General features: G+C 38.4%; 1 protein-coding gene across 1 annotated transcript; it reads right to left on the bottom strand.

Moving 5' to 3' along the window:
* Window positions 1-16,621: 16,621 nt before the first annotated feature.
* LOC137167922 (mitogen-activated protein kinase 1-like) lies at window positions 16,622-23,590 on the bottom strand. Its single transcript, XM_067570274.1, has 3 exons — window positions 23,390-23,590; window positions 22,980-23,014; window positions 16,622-17,363 (listed from the first exon to the last, which is right to left on the bottom strand). The coding sequence occupies exons 1-3, from the start codon at window positions 23,435-23,437 to the stop codon at window positions 17,060-17,062; spliced, it is 387 nt and encodes a 128-aa protein (XP_067426375.1). The 5' UTR covers window positions 23,438-23,590; the 3' UTR covers window positions 16,622-17,059.
* Window positions 23,591-25,226: the final 1,636 nt, after the last annotated feature.

Raw genomic sequence — 25,226 nt, 5'->3', positions numbered from 1 at the left:
TCAGGCACTGATGATTTTATCCTCATAGACAGAGGGGGCTGCTCACTGTACCTGAAATGGTTATCCTGCTAACATTTCCTGTAGACCAAATCCACTGGACTAAGTATGCTGGTTAATGGATAAATCACAATAGTGTTTTTTGTAGTTTCATGTCATGGCTACATACTTTTAAATTGTAATCTGACAAATGAAGCCCTTTTTGTGTCAGGCTCCATGGAGGCACTCTGTGATTCAAAACTATTCTATTCATTCTACCTACATGCCAGCGTGCTTTTATATTTTAAATTTCACCCTTCACAGTTTTCTCAAAATCATTTCGTCAATGAATGCCGAGGTAAACATTACAGTGACTTGCATAAATGACAAAAAAAAAAAAAAAAAAAAAAAAATCTAATGGATTATCAAGAATATTCCTTCACTCATATATACAAGCAATAGTGAGGGATCTCTATGTATTATACAAATGTAAGTAAATGTTTATTGGCTTAATTTAGCAGTCTGTAATGATTTAATACCGCAAACGATAATGCGAATGCTAATACTAGCTTGCTAACTAGCTAACAGCTGCACATTTTGATGTTGTGGTGTATGTGTAGTGTATATGTGTGATAAATTGTAGTTTTCACTCATGTAGAGGATTCTAGTATTTGATGTGTGGTCAGAGGCTTGATAAGTTGTAAATATTTGCAAAATGCGGAAGCTAGCATTAGCTCGGCAGATAGCCAGTGAGAGCCAGTGTCAGCTATGGACATGGTGTATCGGCAGTATATTTCAAGTTTTGTGTTTCTGTTTTGATTTGATGTCTATATATATTCTGGTCTCACTAGGGATGGATGAAGACACGAGGTCCCTGATCTTGTGGTGGGTTGCCAACGCCTCCCTGTTCACGGGGAGGTGTAACGCAGCAGTGAATGGATACGAGTAATACATTATACACTGTATGAAACCTTTCCTACATTGTGAAATTGTGTTTCAATCAGGGCGTTCATTGCGAAAAAAGGATAAATATAAGGTTGGTTGGCTGTCTTCTCACTATTTCACACGTCACTATCCAAGTGAGATAATCAGCCTTAAGGATGCAAAAGTTGTCAATTATTCTTTGAGTTGATGAAGAGGTAACTTTAAAATATGTCGGTGCATTCATCTTACTCCAGCTATGTGTAGACTTTCATGTTTAATTTTTAAAATTTCATATTCAATTAAATTTTATTTATTTAGCGCCAAATCATAACAAAAGTCATCTCAGGGCACTTTTCACATAGAGCAGGTCTAGACCGTACTCTTTAATTTAGAGAGACCCAACGATTCCCCCATGAGCAAGCACTTAGTCTAGCATTTACTCTATATTATTATTTTAGTTTTTGCTGGTGCAAGTAGTTAATAACCCCAGAAAATGTAATACCCGTGTTTCCCCGTTATGCATTCAACAGCAGTGGTGGACCACCAATACTGTTGAAATTTCACACAGTTTATTATTCATGATGTTTGATGCACACTCAGTATACAGTGCTCATAACACAAATCAACTGAGGATGATTTTATGTCACTTAGCCTACATTTTACATTTTTGTCATACATGTCATACATACATTTTATCCTATTTACTATTTCTATAAAACACAACAGCACTGCTGTTGAACAAAAAACATAGGGGAAACGTTAAATACTGTAAGGAATGTGCAAGGAATGACATTTTAAATGTTTGCTTTAAAACCATAGTGTTTTTCTGTTTTTTTGCTGTCCTTCCTCCATAGGATCTGAAGTGTCCCAAAACTGGGGTCAGCACAGAGGGGGATGAGACCACTGCCGCATCTTGGAAGTGGTACACTTTGATGGATGAGGCAAATGGGGGCAGGCCGTCGGTAACACTGCCTGTCCTCATTGCCTCATCCTCCCAGGATGCGGTGGTGGTTGAACCACCGTCACTGTGGTGACCCCAGAACAGGACATCTCGACAACATCCACCCCAAAAAGGTGGCGGGTGGATGTTGTGGAGGCATTGAAGGAGCTTCAGGAGAAGGAGGAGATATATGAGATGGAGATGAGAGAGATGGAGGCGAAGAGAGAGGAGGCCAGAGCCAGAGAGGCAGCGGACAGGGAGGAAAGGAGAAGGCATGAAGATCTAGAAAGGGAGGAGAGGAGACACAGAGAGGCTGTGGAGAGGGGGGAGTGTTTTTTTAAAGAGATAAGGGAGAGGGAGGAGAGGAGAGACAGAGAGATGGCTGCTAGGGTTGGAGCGCCTCCTAGCAAAAAAATGAATTTTATGTATAAATAGTTAATTTAAAAAATGCTCTGCTCTGTCTGTTCAAGTTGTTAAAAAATAAATGTTCACCCACATGAGAAGGCAAGTGTATTTTTATATCAGATTTCAACAAGGCAATTCTAAGTGCTTAACATTAAACATTGAAAGCATTAAGACAAAGTGCAAAAGAAACACATAAAAGGACATTTAAATACAATAGTAAGAGCTACCAAGCAGCCAAACTGTAATTACAATGTCATGTGATGCTAGTAGGCCCAAAAAGACTTTTTCCCATAGACTTACATTGTGAAAGAGACGTCTGTAAATCAGTGGATAATTTTTTTGAGCATCACAACCCCCGCGAAATAACTCTTCTCACTATCAGAATTTGATCTGTTCGGTCCAATCACATGTCGATAGTCTAGAAGAGCTTTATCCCTAGAGTTTTATCCCTATTCAAGTTAGCCAGAGGACTAAAATAGCCAACTCGGCTAGCAAAAATCGCTAGCGTGCTTGCTCTATGGGCCCAATTATCCCAGAAGATCCGGGTAATTTTATACTGAAGTCGAACTTTTTTGGCTTCATGCACCACTGAGCAACTTTCATAGGAATGAACGGGGCCCCCGCCTCTGTATCCAGTTCTCTTTATACATCCATGGGATCTACCCCTGGGTTGCAAGACTCAAGTCCGTATGGGCTCCATGAGGGAGCGCCAATGCATAAAATTAATAAATACAGAAAAACAAATCCCAGTGTATAATAGCAAAGAATGTTGAATGAAACAGTAAAAATACTTTGTAAAAAATAAAATAAAATGGGGTATAATGGTGATGGCAAGTGGAAGCATTCCAACTCTGCTACACTGCAGTTAGCAACTTGATTAAATTAACAAAATCACTCTGAAATAAAAAGTATTCTGTCACAAAATTTAAGTTACTTGATTAAAAGACCAAATCATTCTGAAATAGCTAAAAAGAGTCTAGCCTATCTAGCAACAAACCATAAATGTAGCTAGCTAATGTATCCTAAGTTAGGCTTGTTAAAATTACCTAGCTAGCTAACAGTAGCATGAAAAGAAAAGTTAAAGAGCAGATTGCAGGTTGGAGAACCCAGTGAATCACTGTGTAGGAAAATAATGTAGGGACTACATTTATTTATACACATTACAGCAACTTCTGGAGTTGTTTTTGTGAGAGTTTTACTTCCGCATCTAAAAAGGCTAAACCGGAAGTGACATAACAGGAGGGAGCACTGTCAAGTTGAATAAGAAAGGAATGGATCTCAGGGCTGGCTTTGACACTGAAGAGGTTGTAAATCTTTATTCATACGCATATGACGGACTACAAATGCACAATTTTGATCCTGCTAAAATGTCAAAAAGGATCAGAAACAAACAAGGATTAAGAGAAATAATGGTCATTGGCCAGAAATTCAGTTATACCATAACTTACAGCGTGAGAACCAGTGCAGCACGTAACACAGTGTTGTTTCATCTCACACTAGTGAGACAGTACCAGCATCAGTAGTGACTGTCTGATAGCAAGATACCTACCCACAACAGACACTGATGCAGAAAGATCAGCTTGTTAGGTCAGTTACATGTTGCGGTGTCTGATTTAACTCCTCACGATGTTTACAGCGCTACCGCACAGGAGAGAGAGACAGATAAAGAAAGTTGAGAGAGGTAGATAAAGAGAGATGTTTCTAATCTAAGCTTTTAATGGAACAACAGAAGACATTTCAAAAGGTTTCAATGGCCTCATTGAGGTGACAATTAATAAAAGTAATCATAAGAACAACCAAGTGTTTGGATGTATTTAAACATTTTATGCACTTAAGAGCAGCTTCATGTATAACAAATAGATGCTGCATTGCTGGCTAAGGCCTGCAGGCATCAGCAGCAAATACTAACAAACCTATATAAATAAAATGATTAGTGCATTGTAATATTCTCCAACTGCATCGACTAAACTAAAGCATTTATGCATGTAATACATATGTAAACCAAGGTTTAATCCCACTAACAAAATTCAAAACACTAACTTGTAAGTTACTATCACCATCAAACTGATCAATAAGTCTGTTAACACAGTAGAAAACCACTAATCTATAAAACACTGGTATGAAATATATTACATCTATTTTTAACTATAATCACAAAACACACAAACATACTGAGTGTAAGTTTTTAAATGATGTAGCTGGATGAATCTCAAACATATGGTCAAATGAAAAAATACCAATTTACCACTTTTAAAACCACTAGAAAGCAGAGAGTGGATACCACCAAAGCTATATTATGTTATTAGTTATATTATGTATAAATATGAATTGTAGAATTAATCTGACTTGTATTAATGTCAAACTGCAAACTGAGAACCGCAACATCATGCTGGGTTTTACACTCAGTCCTGTGTTAAATTGTCAAAGCTGTGCAGGTTACAGGCCAACTGCATTGTGTTTGGTGATCTGGTGGCAGGATCTGGAAAGCGACTCTGTTGCGAGTGGAGGACAGGGCAGCATCGCTGTCTTGTAGAGTCAATGTTGACCTCGAGTAGTCCTCCTTCAAAGATTCCATCAGGGTTGATGCATATGCAGGGGGAGATAAAAATATTTAGATCACATTAAATAATACATAAATAAAAATAACAGCTACATAACAACACCCAAGAATAAAAAATATACCTGAGCAAACAGAAAGTCACAAAGTTATACAACTAGATACATGGATCTTGCGTTATGTAACAACTTACTTAACATCATGCTGTTTCAAACAGTAACTGCGTTTCCAAAACAGGATACCAACAGTGTTAGCTAACTAACGTTAGCATTATCTGTTGTCAGCTAGTAGTTTTACAGGTTAGTTGTGCTGCCTAACGAACGATAAACACTCGTCAGACGTTACTTTTCAATTCAAGGTTTCGAGATTTGGAAGTTAAAAACATTAGAAACAAGAATTTAACAGAACAGTTCATGTCTTTGTCGAGCTGAATCTGTCCGGTCAGTGCTGAGCTACTGCTGGAGCCAGAGCTGATGAGGCAGCTGTGTTTACCAGAGGAGCCGCACTAGCTATCAGCCTTAAACAGTCCTGGCTTCAACATCCCATCCTGAACTTCATCATATTGCAAATAACATAATCCTAGCATGTCAACAGTATATGTCACATAGAAGTGGTATACGTCAGCTGAAAGCTGGGAACGTGAAGATGTAATATGAGATGCAGCTCAGCACTGTGTGTCAAGTTTTTCTCTTAATAAACTAATTTTGTTGCAGCAAATTTGCTGCAGCAACATCAAAAACTTTTGACATTTGGAGATTTCTGTAAAAATGGCTTTTTTACAGTGATTGGATGGTGAACACTTACGTTCTGGAAATTGCTCAGAAACCCCCTTATTGTCAATACACCTAGCAAAGCCATACATTGTCTGAATACCCTAGGTCTCTTGTTTATGGTTGTAAAGTTTTATGAGGCTGTGATTATCCTAGAGGTCACAATAGATCATTTTATCGTGAGCTCATGTTTGAAAAAATGGTCTCACTACAATGAAATGGCTACTATGGGGACTAACATCATCACATTAATACAACTGGGCTCATTGCATCCATGAAATAAAACACGAAAATAACACATTATACTGCATGCAAACAATTGCATAGTTTTTGCCCAAAACTGCATGGGATTAGCATAAAGTGGGCATGTCTGTAAAGGGGAAACTCATAGGTGCCCATAGAACCCGTTTTCATTCTGATATCTTGAGGTGAGAAGTCAAGAGACCCCTTTGAAAATGGCCATGCCAGTTTTTCCCTCACCAAAATATAACGTAGATTCACAGTGTTCCGGAAACTAAACACACTAAGCACAGTAAAAAGTCCCATAAGATATCAATGTGCAGCTAGATAAGTCTCTGGAGGAAGGTCTTACATGAATACCAAAGTTTGATTGACACAGTTTGGGCCAATTGTTTGGGAGAAATTTTTGGATAAAATAGTGGGTACATTCAATATCCGGATTACAATGAGGACTCACGGATATTCGGATGGCTGCGCTTTTCTACCCACGGTATCCCGGACAGGCAAGAAAGAGTCTTTTCTATTATTATAAAAACACACATTATTGATGAATGACCATCAATTATTATTATTTATTTATTATTTATCATTTTTAAGCATTTCTACATTTTTTAATCGATAATTGCGTATATTAAGTGACTTGGCAGGGGTCGAAAATGGCTGTGCACAACTGAAATGTTAAAACACATGAGGATTGATAGACACAACTCTGGTAAATTTGTAGTAAGCTAAATTTAATTGATTTGAAAACAATGTAAATCATTGTAAACATTTCCCTGCATAACTTAAACAACAAATTCAACAAATTCAGCAACCAATTCAACCAGACAACAAGAAGCCTTAAATCAACATCATTTAACATGTAACTTAAATCTAATAATTTATAAGATAATGTTAATTGGTTAATCATACTGTAATTTTATATTGTGTAAACTATTAACAGTGTGTTTGGGTCAGTGACATTTTAGAATATCAAAATAGCAAAAAAATAAAATTGAAGTAATGTGTTAGTTTCAGCTTTTTATGTGTGAATCCGCAAGTGTATTTTTCATTTTTTAATGCCCCTTGTAAAAGGCTACGATATATGACATTTTAATGCATTTATCTGTAAAGACCCCTGAAAAATGTCATTCATAGTGCTTTAAAATCAGGCATACTTTTATATTTTATTAGCTCTTCTTCATTATGCTCATTCATAAACTCATTTAATAGTTTATTTTAATAGTATTTTGTATATTTATTTCAAAATTAAGTGTTTTACCATATGACATTTTGTTTTACCGCATGACATAGCACAACTGCAAAATACCATGGCACATACAGTATACCTAATAAGTTAAGTTGGCTACTTCTGAATAATACAAAAGATACACAGGGCCTCCAAAGTAAACCTTTTAATGACATTAAAATGTCTTGCAACAGTTTTCTTGTTTCATACAAGAATGAATGCATTGTCAGTTTGAGGTCTTATACAATATATGAACAAGTAAATCCAATTTAAAATTTGATTTTTACCACTAGTCAATTTAAAAAGAGCATTAACTTTCTTATTTGGTAAAACATATTTACAGTTTGATTCCAAACATAACTAAACCTTACGAACAGTTCTAATCTCTAATACTAATTCTCAGAATTCATTTAGTCATAGAAAAAAACGTAACACTTTGCGTAACCCCTATAACTGTAATCTATCACTTGAACAATGATTAAAACAAATCTGTCATGGTAACCTGAAATCAGTACAGTGTGCATAAAATATCTGTCTTCTAACGCCCTCCCCCTGTGGCTGGTCACTGTTGTTTTCTTCAGACAGATAAGAATCTTTCCCAGTCCTCAGCTGACAATCTTGAGCTTCGACTGGTTGATGGCTCTGGTTCTGAGATGACAGCTTTCACATCTGATTGAAAGTAAAAGATCACATCTGGAATTTGGGGCCACACAAAGCAATTCTTCCCCCCAGACTGTTGCATACAAGAAACCTCAATTTCTTCACCAACAATCTTCAGTACCTGCCCCACGAAAGGCTTGTCATCATAAGACACAATGACCATCTTTCCAGCCATGTCTTCCTGTTCTTGATTGGTGGTGCAGGATGCTTTTTCAGAGTTAAAATCGAAGACCATGGGTGGCTCACATTCGCAGGTAACTCCAAAAGGCTTACAAAAACAGGACAGCTCTCTGTGAGAGATCTTTCCAGGGGTGTCTGTAATCACTTGGTGAATGCCCAAGGTGCCTTTGACTATTGGCAAGGCAGTGGGCACAGCCTCATCCACCCTAGCAATGTCCTCTTCTGTTACCCAGTAGAGTTTTATGTCAGAATTGGACTTTTCCAGAAAGGAAAACAATTCCTCTGGGTGCTGAATATCCCCTCCTTGCTGGACAAATGCATCTGCTTTTCTCTTTAATGAACCACCAATACCATCTGGTGCACCCTTTCCATGGGACTTCTCTGAGAAGTTCCATGTGACAGCCTCAATACCACGCATGAAAGGTAAGGTTGACATCAAGAAGAAATTTTTCTTATTTCTATATTGTGTCAGAGGGCCATCACTCATGAAGTGCACTGTAGATATTGGTGCATTTGACTGTATTTCATCCAACACAGGCTTCAAGTGTGCCCATACTGCCCGCTCATCATGTCTGAGAGAAGTGGAAATGGTAGCATAAGCTTTTGATCTTTCTGCAGTGTAGACCCTGCATGTGTGGACTGTTGCTTGTCTTCGACTTCCCCCCCAGTGATAGGACTCAACCTCAACATTCAGCTTGCATGAATAATTCTCAGAAAAGTCCATGTGGACTACAGCCTCATGGTCTTGAAGGCTGTTCTTGAGAGCCCTACATTGCTCCACCTGATGGATCCATGTATAATGATGCTTTGCCAGTCTTTCCAGCTTTTCATTAAAGCTCTTCAGGAGATCTTCCCATTTTCCAGTCACTTCTCTCTTCACAAAATGTGAATAGATTTTCCCTTCTGAGCTGACTTTCTCCCTCTGCCATTGATGCCATGAAACCAGCCCAGTGTCATTTGGAATGGCTGGCTCCATCTCTGAATAGCAGCACTTTGCACACTGCCTAAACATGCATTTTTTGTTTTTCATGTCACACACAATGTGAGTGAGTGCATCAGTAATGCTTTTACTTCCTAAAAAGCCTCCTTGATGCAGCATCATCAACCTCACATTTTCATGATCAATACAGGCACATGTGTTGCGGTCACTAGCCTTAGGCTCTGTGACATAAAATGGACGAAGGCGGGCAAAATGCCGGTATGATATGGGTGCTCCTCCTACCTCTGTATTGTATTCTTTATGAAGCTCTTTAAGAGACTTGGTCAGCACACGACGCTGTTGCTTGACCTCGCTTTTAGTTACAGTGTCCTTTTTTCCCAGTAAAATACGACTGTTTTCATCACGCGTTAGAAATTGGACCACACTGCGTCGTCTTTGTGTACCTTTCCTGAAAACTTTTTCCACTTTCTTTTTTCTAGCTGCCTTGAAGTTTGTATTCTTCAGTTTCTTTAAGCTTTTGCGGAACCTGTCAGCTCTTCTTTTTTCTCTCAAAATGTCCTTTTTTAACTGCCCAATTTCTTGGTCCCTCCCAAGATAATGCTGTCTCATCAGGTGCAGAGTGTTGTGACAGCCCTAGTGGTGCAGAGTGTTGCAATGGCCCTTGTGGTGCAGAGTGTTGCGGTGACTGTGGTGATGAGGAGTGCTGAGGAGTTCCAGAATGGTCAACTTGAAAAGGCTCTGCAAACAAATCCACTGATAGTGGCATGAGGTTCATCACAGCTTCTGCTTATCGCTGTCTTTCCCTACATTTCCCCTGGTTGAGCCTCCACTGTTCTCTTCTTTTCGTGGCTGCAGATGTGGTCAAGTGTTTGATGGGTTGATAATCATATTGCCCAGCTTGCTTCATTTGTCGATACCTGCAAGAATTGAAATAAATATGTTTATATATTAATAATATGAATTTAATATATGAATAATATAAATATCATATTAATTCATTAGTTTATTTATTTATTCATTCCTTCATTTACTTATTGCACGTCAACAAAGGCACTTTATAGTTGTGCCTCTGTTAAGGACTATAAATCAGGCTTGCCTGTACTGACACAACTGACATACACTGCCATTATTACCATCATACACTTTCACAGTAATGCCTTTCCCTTCTCTTTTCTAGTCTCTCCTCTCTAGCAACAGGATCTGCCCTGATCTTTGCACGAAAACGTGCACCCCTCTCTTTACTGGAAAGAGGCATCTGTAAAAATGTAAAATAATGTTTAAAACATACGGAAACATATTATATGTTAAATGTAATTAAGAACAATTGTTCAGACTTAACAAATAGTTAAATTAATTAAAAAACAGATAATTTAGTTAAATCCTCTGTGTCATTTGGGATGACAACATGTCATTTAGTAAAACCGTTTGTCCAAATGACATATTTTGTTTTTCCGCATGACGGATTTCAATATTTTCATTCTGTACAGGCAGTTGCATGGCCACCTATGGCTAACAATGACCTTGACTTTGACTTATGAACTTTAAATTTCATGGGTAAATCAATAATTTTTAAATCTATAACTTTATTATCACTTTTTTAACGTTTGACCAAATGACGCTGAAATCTGTGACACTTTGTACAACACATGGAAAAGGTGATATTAACTTAGAAAAGGAGTACATTTTTGAACTTACCACCAACTCTGGTGGTCTTCAGGGGTCTTCTGAGTGATGTCATCACATGTCACATGACACGAGTCATTTATCTACAATTCAAAATGGCTTCCAAAATTTGTTTTACCGAATGACAATTGAGGGAAATCTGTCCTTGCGGAACAAAGTGTTTTAGATATTAAAGACATTTCTTCAAGATTTATCCTATTAATACTTAACAGTGCTTTTCTGTACATTTTAAAAAATATGCCACAGACAAAAGTGGATGATTTTTACATATTTTTAATCATTTTAAATGAAGTTGTCTTCTTTGACATCAAGTGACTGCCGTTTTACCGTACGACATTTTTCCACTTTAATGGTATAAAAGTCAGTCAATTTTGTATTTTTCATGCAAATATGAATAGTGAGGAGGAAATGTGACGTGAGATTAATGAATATATACAATATCAACCTTATTTAATCCAAGTGTGTAATAGTAATTTCTCCTGGAACAAAAAATCAGTGCGTCACGTCACTGACCCGTTTGTGTGTGTTTGTGGTTTGTTCAGCAACTAATTGCACGAGACAAGAAGAAGAAAAGAAACATCATTTGAACATGTAAGCCCACTATAGCCTCTGAAAGACAGCAATATCAGTGGAAGAGGTTTGTGCAATACCGCCTTCCAACTGCTGTTCTGTACTTCACTGGAAGTTCTGTAAATAATTGTTTGAGTGCTGTAAAAACTGTTGTAAATGACGTAATATCTCACAGACCTTGCTATTCTTTTAATTAAAAAAAAAAGTAACTTTTATTTTTTTTTAATTTAATCTAAATTTAATTTATTGTAAAATTGTTTCTTTTTTAACCTGACTGAGTGAACTGCACAAGAATTCCACTGTGCATGTATCCTGCGCTTGTGCAAATGGCAAACAGGTCTCAGTCTGAATCTTGAAATGTTTTTTCGAGCTAAGATGTCAGATTGTAAATCTGTTTTGTTAATAAAGGTTTTTTAAAATTAAAGTTTGTGGAAAAAAACAGCTTACATGTGATGTCACAAATAAGTGTGTGAAGATTGATGATGTCAGTAATACAAACTCAAGTTCAAAGGAGCAGAATGTGATGATGTCATAAAGACCAAAGTTTTTAGAAGGCTTTGATGTTTCAGTGTTCTTTTGATAGTTGTACCAGCAAGTCTGGAATCTCTAACAGGTTAGAGACCGGAGGGAGAATTCGAACTCACACAGCTAACGTGACACAACCAAAGTGCGAGACAGATAGACAGATAGAATGGCTTCGAGAAAAGTCGGTATTTCGTCCAGGGCTGAGTGGGTTGGGATTCAATACTCACTGCAGGCAGCCGAACAGTACGGATGTGGAGAGGCAGACAGACATGGTCTGCAAAAAAGATATACAGGGGAGGGTAAACTCCTCAAGGTCCGATGGCAGAGGGCGCAGGAGGCAAAAAACATTCAGCGGGCCAAAGAGGAGTGTCTCAGCAGTGATATCAGGACCCATTTACAGTGGGATCATGAGACACAGAGACGGAGGGATAAAATTGGGAATTTAGAAATTGAGAACAAGCTGCAGCAGAGAAAACCTGAGCAGTATAGGTTTAGGAGGCTCCAAAACCAACAGGAGATAGTTAGGGAGAGACTGACAGCTATTAACAGGGAGCAGGCTCTCTCTGCAGCTCTGAGGGAGGAGCAGAGGTGTAAATCAGATGAGGCTAGGCGACGCGCTGAACTGGAAAGGCAGCAGAAAGAGAGGGAGAAGAAGGCTGCTTTACTGGAGTCCATCTCAGCTCACCGTAAGGAGCAGATCAAGGAGAGAGAGCAGCGCAGGAATGCAGAGCTCCAGAGCAGCCGGGACTGGCTTCAGGTTCAGAAACAGTCTGACAGGTTGCTTATTAAACGCGAACAATTGAAGACTCAGAGGATAAGAGAGGAAAATATCAAATTACAGAGTTTCAATGCCTCTTTAGCAGCTGAACAACGTTCCCGGTATCAGCAGCAGAAAAAGGAGGAACATGACAATGCAGTGAAAAACACTGAACAGATTGCTGAGAGGGAAAAGAAACATCAGCAATACATTCAGCGGGAACTCCTTACTCTTCAGAGCAAGCCGGTCTTGCCAGCTGTGAGAAAAGGAGGGCTAGGTTTGTTTAATAGAGAGGTGCCTGGTTGTATTACAGCGAACAACGGTGAGGCATTACCCAAACTGGGTACTGCTAAAACCAAGTTTGTTAAACTGTGTCAGGAGCGGAACAAGTTGCAGCTGGGTTATAGAGAGATTGATAAAGTTAGCATGGGATCAGACCGCCTCCCTCCCATTTCCAGTGCAGTTAAGCACACCTTAGCTGCACAAAATGCAGAGAGAGGAGGGTTTAGTCCAATTTTTAGAAGGGAGGGGCCTAACTACCTCCCTGCAGATATCAGGGAGCCATTGCACAGATACTCCGGTGCTCAGACAATTAAACAGCGACAGGAATGCTACAGGAGTAATGTTAAATATGAGCAGACCACAATAATAGATCTTAGACAGACCGGTTTATCTTCTACACCTGTCCTCCCTAAACTCCAACGGGACTCTAGAGTATTATCCACCATCCCTCGCTTACCACCAATTCGAAATGCAAGATAGAGGTTCAATATCTATGGACATTGACCTTCTCCCTTTTTCCTTTCCACCCCACCCTACTTTCATTTACTTACATTGAGGAGTGCTTTTTCATCCCATTTGTGGGTTTACTCATGGTATTCAGGTTTCCTCCCACATTCCAAACACATACTGGCTAGGTATATTCGACACTCTTAAATTATCAATCATAATTCGTTTAGTTATTAGAGGTTCCCAGCAACAGCCGAAAGAAGATCGGTGACACCGCCTTTGTCAGTTACACCCCCAAACTATCAATACTCTGCCCATAGATGTCAGGGAAGCCAGCTCACTAGATTCTTTAAAAAGAAAGCTTAAAACCCGTCTCTTTACCCAGGCATTTAACGCTTTGCACTTGCCCTCTACTGCACTGTTTAATGTAGTCAGCCTTGCACTTATACTCAACTGCGCTTCTTTTAAAATGTCATATTTTATTTTATTTTATACAATCTACGTATTGTATGCTTTAACTTGTTTTTGTTATATTTTATGTTTTGATTATTATTCAGTGTGCATTCTATGTATTTTAGTTTCACTTTATCAAATGGTTTTTATTTTTAAAAGAGAGAAGTAACAGGAGCGCTGCTGGTGTCCCTCAAACCACCGGTGATCATGGAAGGGAATAATTGAAGGAGAACGGAAGAATTATGATCAAAAAAGCTGTTGCTGATAAGGCTCATAGTGAAGATTGCTTCCGTACGGATTTTCGAAAAGTGAATGGGGTAACAAAACTGGACTGTGATACTTTTCCAAGGATGGAAGATTGTGTAGATCATGTTAGGGGGGAGCCAGGTTTGTTACTCAGTTAGACCTAATGATGGGATATTGGCAAGTCCCCACTGACTGAGGGGGCGAAGGAGATCTTTGCGTTTGTTACATCTGATGACTTTCTCTAATATACAGTTATGGCATTTGGCATGCGTAATGTGCCAGCCACTTTTTAGCGTTTGGTGAATGTCGTTCTCACTTGTCTGTCTTTCTGTCAATAATTGGTTGTCTGTTCTGAGTTATAGGTTGAACATCTGGAGCATCTGTGTGCAGTGTTTTGCAGTCTGAAGGAGGTGGGTTTGACTGTGAACCTGTCTAAATGTGAGTTTGGGCAGGACACAGTGACCTATCCTGGAGAGGCGGTGGGGGGAGGTCAGGTGGAGTGTATTATGGCATTTCCTGTTCCAACCACCTGCACTAAGCTTTGCCGTTATTTAGCTATGGATTCTATAAAAATTTCTCTACTGTAGTCTCATGGTTCTGATGGGGTACAGCACCCACTTTCTTATTTTTTAGATTAATCTAGACTATGTGTAGAAATAAATATATTTATAGATGGAAAGGCGTGAGGGTCAAAAATGATCTACCATTTCTGATTTCCCATCAGAAATGGTACTCGACCATTGAAAAAGAAGCATTGGCGCTTGTCATGGCTCTAGAACATTTCGAGGTTTATGTCGGCTCGTCTAGTGCTGCTGTGGTTGTGTACACAGGTCATAATCCACTCGTATTTGTGCATAGAATGCGGAACATGAATAGGCGTCTGATAAGTTGGAGTTTGCGACTGCAGGCCTTCAATGTGGAAGTCAGACATATCCATGGCAGGGATAATGTTCTTTCTGACGCATTGTTGTGTCTCACAACTGTTTTCAGATAAATGTCAGGTTACGTAACTTGTAAAACACAAAGCACAAATAAATGCATAGTAATTTGTATCAGTAAATCTGTATCTGCAACTCGTATATCTTCATTTGTAACTTGTATATCATCATTTGTATGTCAAATTAGCATTTTTAAATGGAAATATATTTGTGAATATCCATCTATTTGTTTGGATTATTTTGAGACTGTTCTACTGTGCCCATTAACACAAAATCCACAAATGCAGGGAGCACGTGATTTGCAAAATGTCACATGACTCGTGAAACACAATGCACAAATAAATGCAGTGATTTGTATCTGTAAATCTATATCTCTATCTGTGCTTTTAATTAACCACTCATATATCATCATTTGTACCTCAACTTAGCATTTTTAAATGAAAATATATTTCTGAATCTCCACCTATTTGTGTAGATTCTTTTGAGACTGTGCTACTTTGCTTTTTAACACAAAATCCACAAATGCAGGGAGCATGTATCTTGTAAAATGTCACATGACTCGTGTCTCGTAAAACACAATGCACAAATAAATGCAGAATGATTTGTATCTGTAACCCATCATTTGAATAAATGTAAACTAACTTTAAAATATGCATCAACAGTCTTTAAAAAAAAAGCCTCTAATCTACAACTTAAATATCATTATTTGTAAATAAACACAAACATTTGCACAAATACATCGTCATATTTTTACTGCGCCATATGGGGGGATCAAGTGGGTATGGGGCGAAAGGCTTAAAAATGTCCTGACAGCCCTCAGGATTCATCCATAAGGGCTGCTTTTTTACAAACAAGTCCACTGTATAAACCTGGAATGTGTTTGTAACAGCTGACCTGTGTAGATGTGTAGCAGAACACAGAACATTAATTATCATCAGATCCTAACTGATCCGGTGTTAATGAAGTTACCGCTGCTGTGCAGTTTGGAGACGCACTTATCGTTTCATCTGCTGTGTGATGCTGCAGCCACCTGTCACACACCAGCTGTGGGCAACAAACAGAACAGACCGATGTTTCTGTGAAATCCTGGATACATTCAGTGACACCTGAACATTATTGTAAAATTCAGACATCAATCTAACATACTTCAGACCAGGCTGAGTCACATTAATAGCTATATTTTGACATTTCAGTGGGTTATGTTATAGATGAAAAGCTTCTGTTGTCAGCAACTTCCACAAGTTGAGGCAGTACCACATTTCCAAATTTCACACTGCAATTGCAAAGTGGTAGCTTGAGAAAGAAGCTCTGTTAAAATATAGTGTTTCAAGGATACTAATCCTTAGAAGAAAAGGTGTTCACATGTTGCTGAAAAGTGTGAGATGGAGAGAAATTGAGTTTGTCCAAGACAGGGAACTACTTTGACTCTTACCTTGTTGCTTTAGAGCCCAATTATGTTGACATATGATTGCACTGTATATCTGAACATCAGTCCTGATGCACTACATTGTATGTAGTATTGTTTTATTATCTATCTATAGAAGCAGCCAGAGTCACAACCCTCACATAGGTGCCATTAGAAAAAAACCCTGGCTGTTCAATTTTTAGGTAATGATACCTAACAGGACAAGAAATGTGATTCATTTAGATCCTTATTAAAAAGCTCCGTTGTAAATGTTCCAGGAATATTTCACAAGTGGCCACTTCACATTCGGCCAATTATCTGCTAAAATAAGAAACAGTAAACAGTACAGCCAGTTCAATTGAGACAAGATATTTAAATCTCTAATATCTATCTATCTATCTATCTATATATCTATAGTTCTTAAAAAGGGACATATCATGCTTTTTGTGAATTTCTGTCATTAATATGCTGTTATAATGTTGTATGTCTATGTTAAACATGGTCAAATTTCCAAAACTTGTGGTGATGTGAAAATGCCAGGGCTTCAGTCTGCTTGGAACGCTGTTTATAATGTTACCTCTACTTCCTCCTCATGATGGGGTCCGATTTGCAGCCTTTGTTGCTAAGATTAAGTATTTGAAAAGTTTATATTTCGAGTAGAGAACAAGGAAAAGAAGCAAAATCTGACTACTACTGTTTGTTTACGTAGCCTCCCAAGCCACTTAAATTGACACTTTCTGAGTGCCACACTTACATTAAGTGCAGCACTACAAAAGCAGCTTCGTGATATTTCAATGCTTTTTCTCTTTCAAAAAACTTGAGAGGATTTGTGGGAAAATTACAGTTTCATGATATACAGAATACAGAATTCGAGGCAGCACTACAGTTGTGTCTGTCAGAAGTAGTGACACAACCTGACAGAGTGAAATGCTTTCAAGTGTCAAAGACTAAGCACAGACTATAATTTTTATATAAAATTCTTTCAAACCAAGTGGCACATGCATTAACATGGACAAATGCAGTGGGCCGCTTCCTGTAAAGCATGAAAGGATACACATCCCTCATGTTGTCAATGTGCCGTGCCCTGAGAATGTCGTTGATGCCGATGATATTCTCATGGTGGAAACGCAGCAGGATCTTGATTTCCCTCAGCGTGCTCTGGCAGTACGTCTGATGCTCAAACGGGCTGATTTTCTTGATGGCTACGTGCTGGCTTGTCAAGTTGTCCAGGGCAGAGCTGGATAGGGAGGATGTGGAAAGAAGCAGAAAACAGGTCTCATATTACACACTGCACAGTTCACACACAATGAAGGTATCAGAAACTGGGCCAATACTGTCAAACTCAATAACATGATACAACTACTTGTTACTATATTCAACCCACTTATCAATTGCATATGGCCATTTGTTTAGGTCATAATTGTCCAGTTTGGTTTAATGCCTTGCATACTGATACTACAGATACTATCGGTGCAACCCTCAACGTATGTTGTATAAACACAAGACTACAAAGGACACACGGCCATATAAACTTTATCTGTGTATTACACATTTGTAATTAGCTGAGTTGGTGACTACTGACTGATGGGCATGCACATTTTGAAAAATCTGTCCAAAGATTCTATACATTATCAAAAAAGTTGTATCTATAAAATGCATAAGACTCACCTTTCCAATATTTACAGCAAATATTTTGTGGTATAATTTCTGTATAATGCTGAATACAACTTACGAAAGTGATGTGGAAACTTGAATCCTTTAGTGCACATACACTTAGAACAAACTTTAAAGTGAAGTATGGTACATCTTGTGTCCAGCAGTTAAACCTTTTATATTAATCATATTTGCATATTCAAAGATTCTGAATTTTTAATGAGGGAGAAAGCAAAATGTCATAGAAATCCTGTAAATATTTGTTGAGGTATTTCAGTCTGGACCAAAGTGGTGAACCAACTGAGCAACTGCTGTTGCCAGGCTGCGAGTGTGATTAAAATGAATGTATAAGGGCTACAACCCCTCACTGCTCAACCAGTTTACAGCTAAAAGTCAGAACTTTAACCTCGTTTACTGTTTAATTGTAAGCGTAATGTAACAAACTGCTCATTAGCTGTCCTGCTGATGGCTGCAGGAACTGAATCAATGTAAGGAGAAGGCTTTCAGACAGCCTAAATGAAGCTGTTATTAAATTAATAAATAATGCATGGAACAGAATTGTTTAAATATAAAAGTAGGTGTATCGTTGATCTGACAGTTTCCTTAGCTCAGTATGCAGGACTCATAGATCAGCACTAGGGGTGTCACAATTCTCCACATCCACAATTTGATTTGACTTTTAAATTTAAGTTCAAAATTCGAATCGAATTTTTGATTTAACCATTTTTTTCAGGATTGACGGCTATGCCATTGTTAGACTCGGGTCTGGGTATCACCGGATAATCCGTAATTCATTTGCAATTCAAAAACCAAAAAACGGTAAATCTGCTATTTGATTCAACCTCTCAAATAACCAAATCAAATCAAAACCAATCAAAAACAGACGCACTTATCGTTTCTGCTGCGGTCGCATCTCTGCAGGTATAAGTGCTCCTTACTGGAGCTTATAAACTCAAATGTTTTTTGGAGAGGGGGTATTTCATAGTCAGCACCCCCTGCAACTCCAACTGGATCATGTGCTATGGATTCGCCCACTGATTTATTTATGAAACACATTCACAACCAAATTTGTATGTATTTCCCTGCATGACCATGAATGAAAAATCAACCATTACAGTGGTTTAAATACTTTCTTGATAGAATAGAGTGTAAAGACACAGTTTTCTGTAAAATGTGAAGATTTAGGTTTTCGTGAGCTGATCAGTACTGAAGCAACAATGGCTGTAGACTATAATAAGCCTCCCGCCCCATAACCAGTTGACCTGTTGATGGTTTTATATTAAATATCCTCAGCCACATATTCTTGGGAAAATATAATTAAATGAGCAACTTCACATTTTACAATCACAGGCTATAAAACGCCTTTTCTTAACACAGATAGTGGCATTTGGAGTCAGGTTGCGGTGGACAGGCAGCAATTTGAAATGGAATGAAGCCCACTGACGGCAGACAGCCCAAAACAGTAGTCAAACGCACCACATCCACCCACAACACAATGCTCTTCCTTAGACTTCTGCTATTAAAACCTGACAAAAAATTTTTATTTCTCAGAATTGAAGGAGAAATAATTACAACTGATGGCCTTAAGATAAACATATCATATTGTTCAGATACTAAAGACACAGTGTTTTTGTGTTGAGAAATGTTAAAGATATCATTAAGAGAAAACCTTAACATGGTGACAGTGTGGAAAATACTTCCGGCCGGCGGGTATTCCGGTCAGCCAATTGCAAAGCTTCAAATTCTGTTTACTGCACAGTTTATGGCTGATCGAGGTTATTATACATACACACATTATTTTCTTTGCAGTTCAATGTACAGTACAGTACGTTGATGGTGATCGTTACCACCAACCTGCAGTACTATATAATGTTATGGCCCAGATCCGGCCCAGAGCCTCCATAAGTTGTGGGCCAGATCTGTAAAATGGACCCAGGCCGGTGTCCTTTGGCACAACGGGCCAATAACAGTGCGGATCCGTTTTTTCGCTTCTGGGCCGGCACCGGGCCAGCTCCAGAACGGATGAGATTATTTTGTAGTCATTTGTCCGAAGGTGGGCCAGATCTGGTTCAGTTCTGTACTGGATCCGGCCCAGAGCTTCCATAAGTTCTGGGCCAGATCTGTAAAATGGACCCAGGCTGGCGTCCTTTCTTATCTGGGCCAGTACTCAGCCAGCTCCAGATCGGATCACTTTCTAGCCATTTTGTTCAAATATTTGCTGTATCTGAATTAGTTCTGGGCTAACCTTTATCTTTTCCATTACTAAATTCAAACTAAAAAAAGTATCTCTGGATATAAATTTCTAGAACTATAGTTGCATCATCATAACTGGTTGTTTAAAAAAAAACAAAAAAAAAAAACAAATCATAAGTTACGACAGGAGATGCTGCTTTGTTGATCGTTCACTGTACACTCATCAGTCAAAATCTGTAATGAAGTCTACTCACAGTGGATTAACTCCAGAAAAAAGTGAATGAAGCGTGACATGACATCACTTGGGTTTACCTGTGCATGTTGAGTGTAAACTGAGTAAATATAAAATAGTGTAATTATGTCATATGACAATAGCATATGGCATATGAAGAAGAGACGAAGTCCTTTTAAACCCGTAATTTAGAGTGTAACAGAAGTATAAAAACTGACCTTTGACACACCAAAGCACATTGGGAAGAACTAATGTAATTGTCAGGGACCAAGCAGTAAGGCTCAAGAACACCAGGTGTGTAGCATAAAACTTTGTTATTTATTTACAATTTAATTTAATCTTAAAATTCAAGTTCAAAATACAAAGATCACTAGAGAAAAGTAAAATAGCATAATGAACTCAACCGGGTTGGCAGGAATAAACAATTAACTAACAACCTTAATAGCAACAACAATACCAACATTATTCACAACCAAACTAATTGTGACCCCCCCCCCCCCCCCCCCCCCCCCCCCCAAAAAAAAACAAACAAAAAAAACAACAAAACTTAAAATTTAACTGAATCCCAAACATATCCCCACCCTTATGACCTCTCCCACTGCCTGCTGTCACTTCCACTTCCTCGTGCCACTTCTTTTGCTGGATCCATGAAAAACAAAAACTTAAGCATAATTTAAAGCAAGCAAGAAATGGCAGAATGTTAACCAAAATGTGTTCATACAAATTAGCAAACTGTCAAAAAATAAAGTGTGTGCTGTAGGAAAAACAAAAGGCTATGTGTACTGCCATTACTTAAAATGTTTGTATGTTAACGGTGCTAAAAAAGTAAACCACTGACACTCAGTATCGGTGTTTAGTGCGGCTGCCACAGTAATCATGAATGCAAAATATATGTAAAATATACAGTACCTTTATGAAGTCAGCCACTGCTGCTCGGTGGAATGTTGTGATGCTTATAAACAACCAATTGTGAAGTTTAAAACACAAAACATAAGTGCTGCTGCAAAAGACTAGCACAATGCTTTATCTGAAATTTACCATGGTTAATGCCTCTTTAGCCTTGGCATGGCCAAGTTAAACCATCTGATAGCATATGAGTCGATCTCACTGTCTGGAGCACTGCTAGCAACTTGGTTCTTCCTTACAGCCCGTTGAGAGAGAATGTCCATCACATTGTAAGACAGACAAGCTGTCAGCAACCGAAATTCTCCATTTTCCACTTAGCCGTTCTAATAACCCACTGTTTTGATAGCTGCTTTAAAGGGGTGAAAAAAGTGTCCAATGGGTCAATTAAGTGATAAACAGATTATGCAACAGCTAGGGATGTCAACAATTAATTACAGAATTTCCTCAAATAGCACCTCAACTGCAGAGGCTACCCAGCCTTATATTAGTGATAGACCTTTATTTCTAATCCCCTCTCTTTGTATTTTAGTACGAATCCTCCTTTTCTTCTGATCCGCTCCTGTTTGCCTGTTTTAAAGTTTTGTTACTGCATTATGCTGTTACATATAAACTCAAGACTTCCTGTATCATCTCAAATTAAAAGCCCTCTAGCATTTCTGTGGACAGCATCCCTTCATTTCTTAACGTTTAAGGCTTTTATTTTGAAATATTTGCAGGAATGTGTTGTGGAAATAAAAATAGCATGGTTATATTGTTAAATTTATTAAATTAATTAATTATTAAATTAAAGCGATAGAAATGTATGTACATTATGCTTAGTTGGCATGCACATTATACGAGTCATTCTACCAAACGGGTGCCATTTGCGTCTGCAATGTTTGATGAGGTGCATAAGGCACAAAACGTGCCAAAATGTGTTCCCAAAGCTTAAAGCTAGTAATTCAATTGTTCTTGTTAACAAGATATATGAGAAAATGCTATTCTTAAAGAGTAACATACTATTTCTTGATAAGTATTTATTAGTACAGGGCCATTTTCACATGTCTGGATTGACCAACATGACATTTACATCTAAAATATCACCAAATAAATGTTATATTTTTATCAAACCTTTATTATTTTCAGGAGTATATGTGTGTCACTACATAAAATATATTTATTCAAAACAAAAACATTATTTTTTGTAAAAATTTTATGATTTGTGTGTGTTCCTCAGTTTGACTTACCACCCCGTCACACTCACCGGTTTTGGCTATAAATACTGTACTGTTGCTATAAGTGACCAGTTGCTATAAGCCCATTCAGTCCCATTGTATTTATAACTCAGCATCTGTATACAGTACAAACTCCATTCAAATTTCAAAATGCTCAGTATTGCACACTGATCAACTGTACTTAAGCTTAAAATGTCATGCACTGTAAGTTTATGAGTAACATAATGCATTTACACCGTGTTCACATCAGAATCGCCACACGCAGGTTACTGCTGTGAAACCAGTGGCTATGAAGTTCAAATTTTTGTTCAGTCTGTGCCAGAGCAATTCAACACAACACCACAAACAAACCGACTAACGTTACAAGTACAGAGGTGAGTGAACCTCTCTCTTAGGTAGTCACAACAACTAAATGAACAACCAAATACAATATGCTTTTCAATGGTAATACATATTGCAGTGCATTACACAACTTATTACACAGCGATCAGACAATGAATTACAGTTAACTTAAGATGAAATTTTTAACTTCTTTACATTACTTATCCAATAAGACTGCAAAACTTTAACTAACTTATAGCCTGGATTTGAAAATTACTGTAATGATGGGGAAATCAAAGCAGGAAAAAAAACAAACAAAAAACAAAAAACTTACCCTACTGATCCGCCGCACTCTGGGGGAACCTTAACCTGAAATAGAGACCGGTTGTGCTGTCAAATGGTGCTGTTTCAAACTAATGTTAGTAGTTAGCCGTTAGCCTATATGCTACTGGCTACATTCCTATGAGCAGCTAACGTAACGTCAACAGATAGTAAGATGTGGATGAAAAGCAAGTTGTGGGCAACATTGGTTGTAACATCACTAATAACAAACACAGAGTTGTTTATTCATTATTAATTCTAACTAACTTAGCTAGTTCAGTAAGCTAGCCCGGCTAAAAAGCTAGCCGTTGCCGATATAATATTATTAGCAAGCTTAAATGGGAAGTCAAAACCTTCTGAAATTATGTTAAGAAACATAAAACCACTTTAAATACTGTTTTGCCACAACATTGTTCGCCTTACCGTTATAAATAATTTTCCAGGGCTGGAAGAAAAGCCGCCAACATACATGGTCGCTCAGGATCATGGGTAGGCTAATGTCTTACAAAAATACTTGATTTCTCAGAATCAAAGGTGAAATATTTAAAACGGATGGCCATAACCTTTCGTATTGTTGAGTTATCAAGGACACCTTCGTGTTTTGTGTTGAGAAATGTTAAATACATTAAATTTTACCAGCCCATTGGACTGGTAAAATTAAAATAAAGAAATAAAAACAAGGATAATATCTTGTAATTAAATGTTGAATGATATAGCAGTTATAGTTAAAAATGAATAACAAATGAGAAAAAACATGCTGCCGGCGCGAAACCTCAAGAATGAGCACCTAGCAAGCCGCCATCTTGGCCTGACCAACTTTGCTGTTGAGCGAATACCTAGTAGATGTGACCCGTAAAAGTCATCAGTGAATGAGTGAGGGGAAAAAATAGAGAGCGGGACGACAGCAAAGGAATTTTTAGTGAGCAGCGAAATTGCAGGAGTTACAGAGGAAGACGTTGTGTCTGAATTAATAGAAACTCCATTTTCAAGATTACATTTCAGGAGAAACTACAAATAATCCATAAAGGTCGACCATTACCTGCCTTGTCAGGATTGGTGCAAACTAGCAAGAGCTACCAGAGGAATTTTCAAGCTAAGAGCTAATAAAGTCGCTATCCATGGCTAACGGACAGCCCATGCACCAACAAGCTGTACTGCTGAGATTGCTTGCTTTTCAATCCCGACGGGGCTCTGCTCCATCACAGGATTTAATAATTTGAGTTGCTAAACTAAAGCAGCTCTGAAACATCAATCTACCCCCGGACACCTGTGTGCCACTGTCTCTCTGAAAACGTTTTGAGACACGTAACCTGCAGTTGAGTGAGCAACAGCAGAAAGAGACCACCGCACACAAGGAGAAGGTGAGTATGGGCAGAAATGTAATTAGAAACTGAATTTGAATCATTTATATTTGAATTTGAATTGCTCATCTTGAATAATTGTATTGAAAAACTGAATCCGTTAAACTGCTAGTGTTCCACAGGCATTGTTCGTTCACTGCTATGCGCATAAACTGAATTTGGTCATGTCTCAAGGTGCTCAAAGATCAGGGAATGCAAAATCTTTTTTACCCATCTCAGTGGCCTTGCAGCGTTCACCTAAATGCGCAAAATAATTGGATGGCATATGCCAGTGCCAACTACCCAGAGTTGCTCCAACATAATGGATGTATTCATCTCACTTGGTCAATACAGTGCATGATTGTAGATCATCACAAGGACTTTTATGCTGACAGCGTTTGCAGTGCACATGGGTATGTCAACCTTATTTCTGGCTACTTTCAACTCCATCTTTGCACACTCGGATGTACTGTTGGGACATGCAGTTTTGTCTGAAGAGGATGAGTGAGTTATGCATGCCAGGGAGTTCATGAGTTACTGCAGCATGGAGGCCCTAAGATCCTGCCTGTCATCCCCCAGCTCATCGTCCCCATCAGGAGTACCCTGAACACGAGAAACCATCAGGTGATGGCCACCACAATGAAAGTCCTGCAGCAGCTGGTGATGTCTGGAGACAAGGTGGGAGAGGCTCTCGTGCCATACTACAGACTACAGACTCCATTTTCAGAATCTTCAAGAACATATAAACATATAAACTCTCAAAGTGGCATTGAATACAGCCAGCACAAGAGAGAGAACATTGGTGACCAGATCCAGGAGGAATAAAAACTCAACATAAAACTGTTGGGACTCAGTTAGGAGCAGGTTTGGTTATTAGCAGTTAATAATTATCGAAGATTGGTTGGGCCAGGAGGGGAGTC

Source organism: Thunnus thynnus, chromosome 17 (genome assembly GCF_963924715.1).
Source record: "Thunnus thynnus chromosome 17, fThuThy2.1, whole genome shotgun sequence".
In the NCBI taxonomy this organism is placed as follows: Eukaryota; Metazoa; Chordata; class Actinopteri; order Scombriformes; family Scombridae; genus Thunnus; species Thunnus thynnus.
This window is presented reverse-complemented; position numbering and strand designations above follow the sequence as displayed.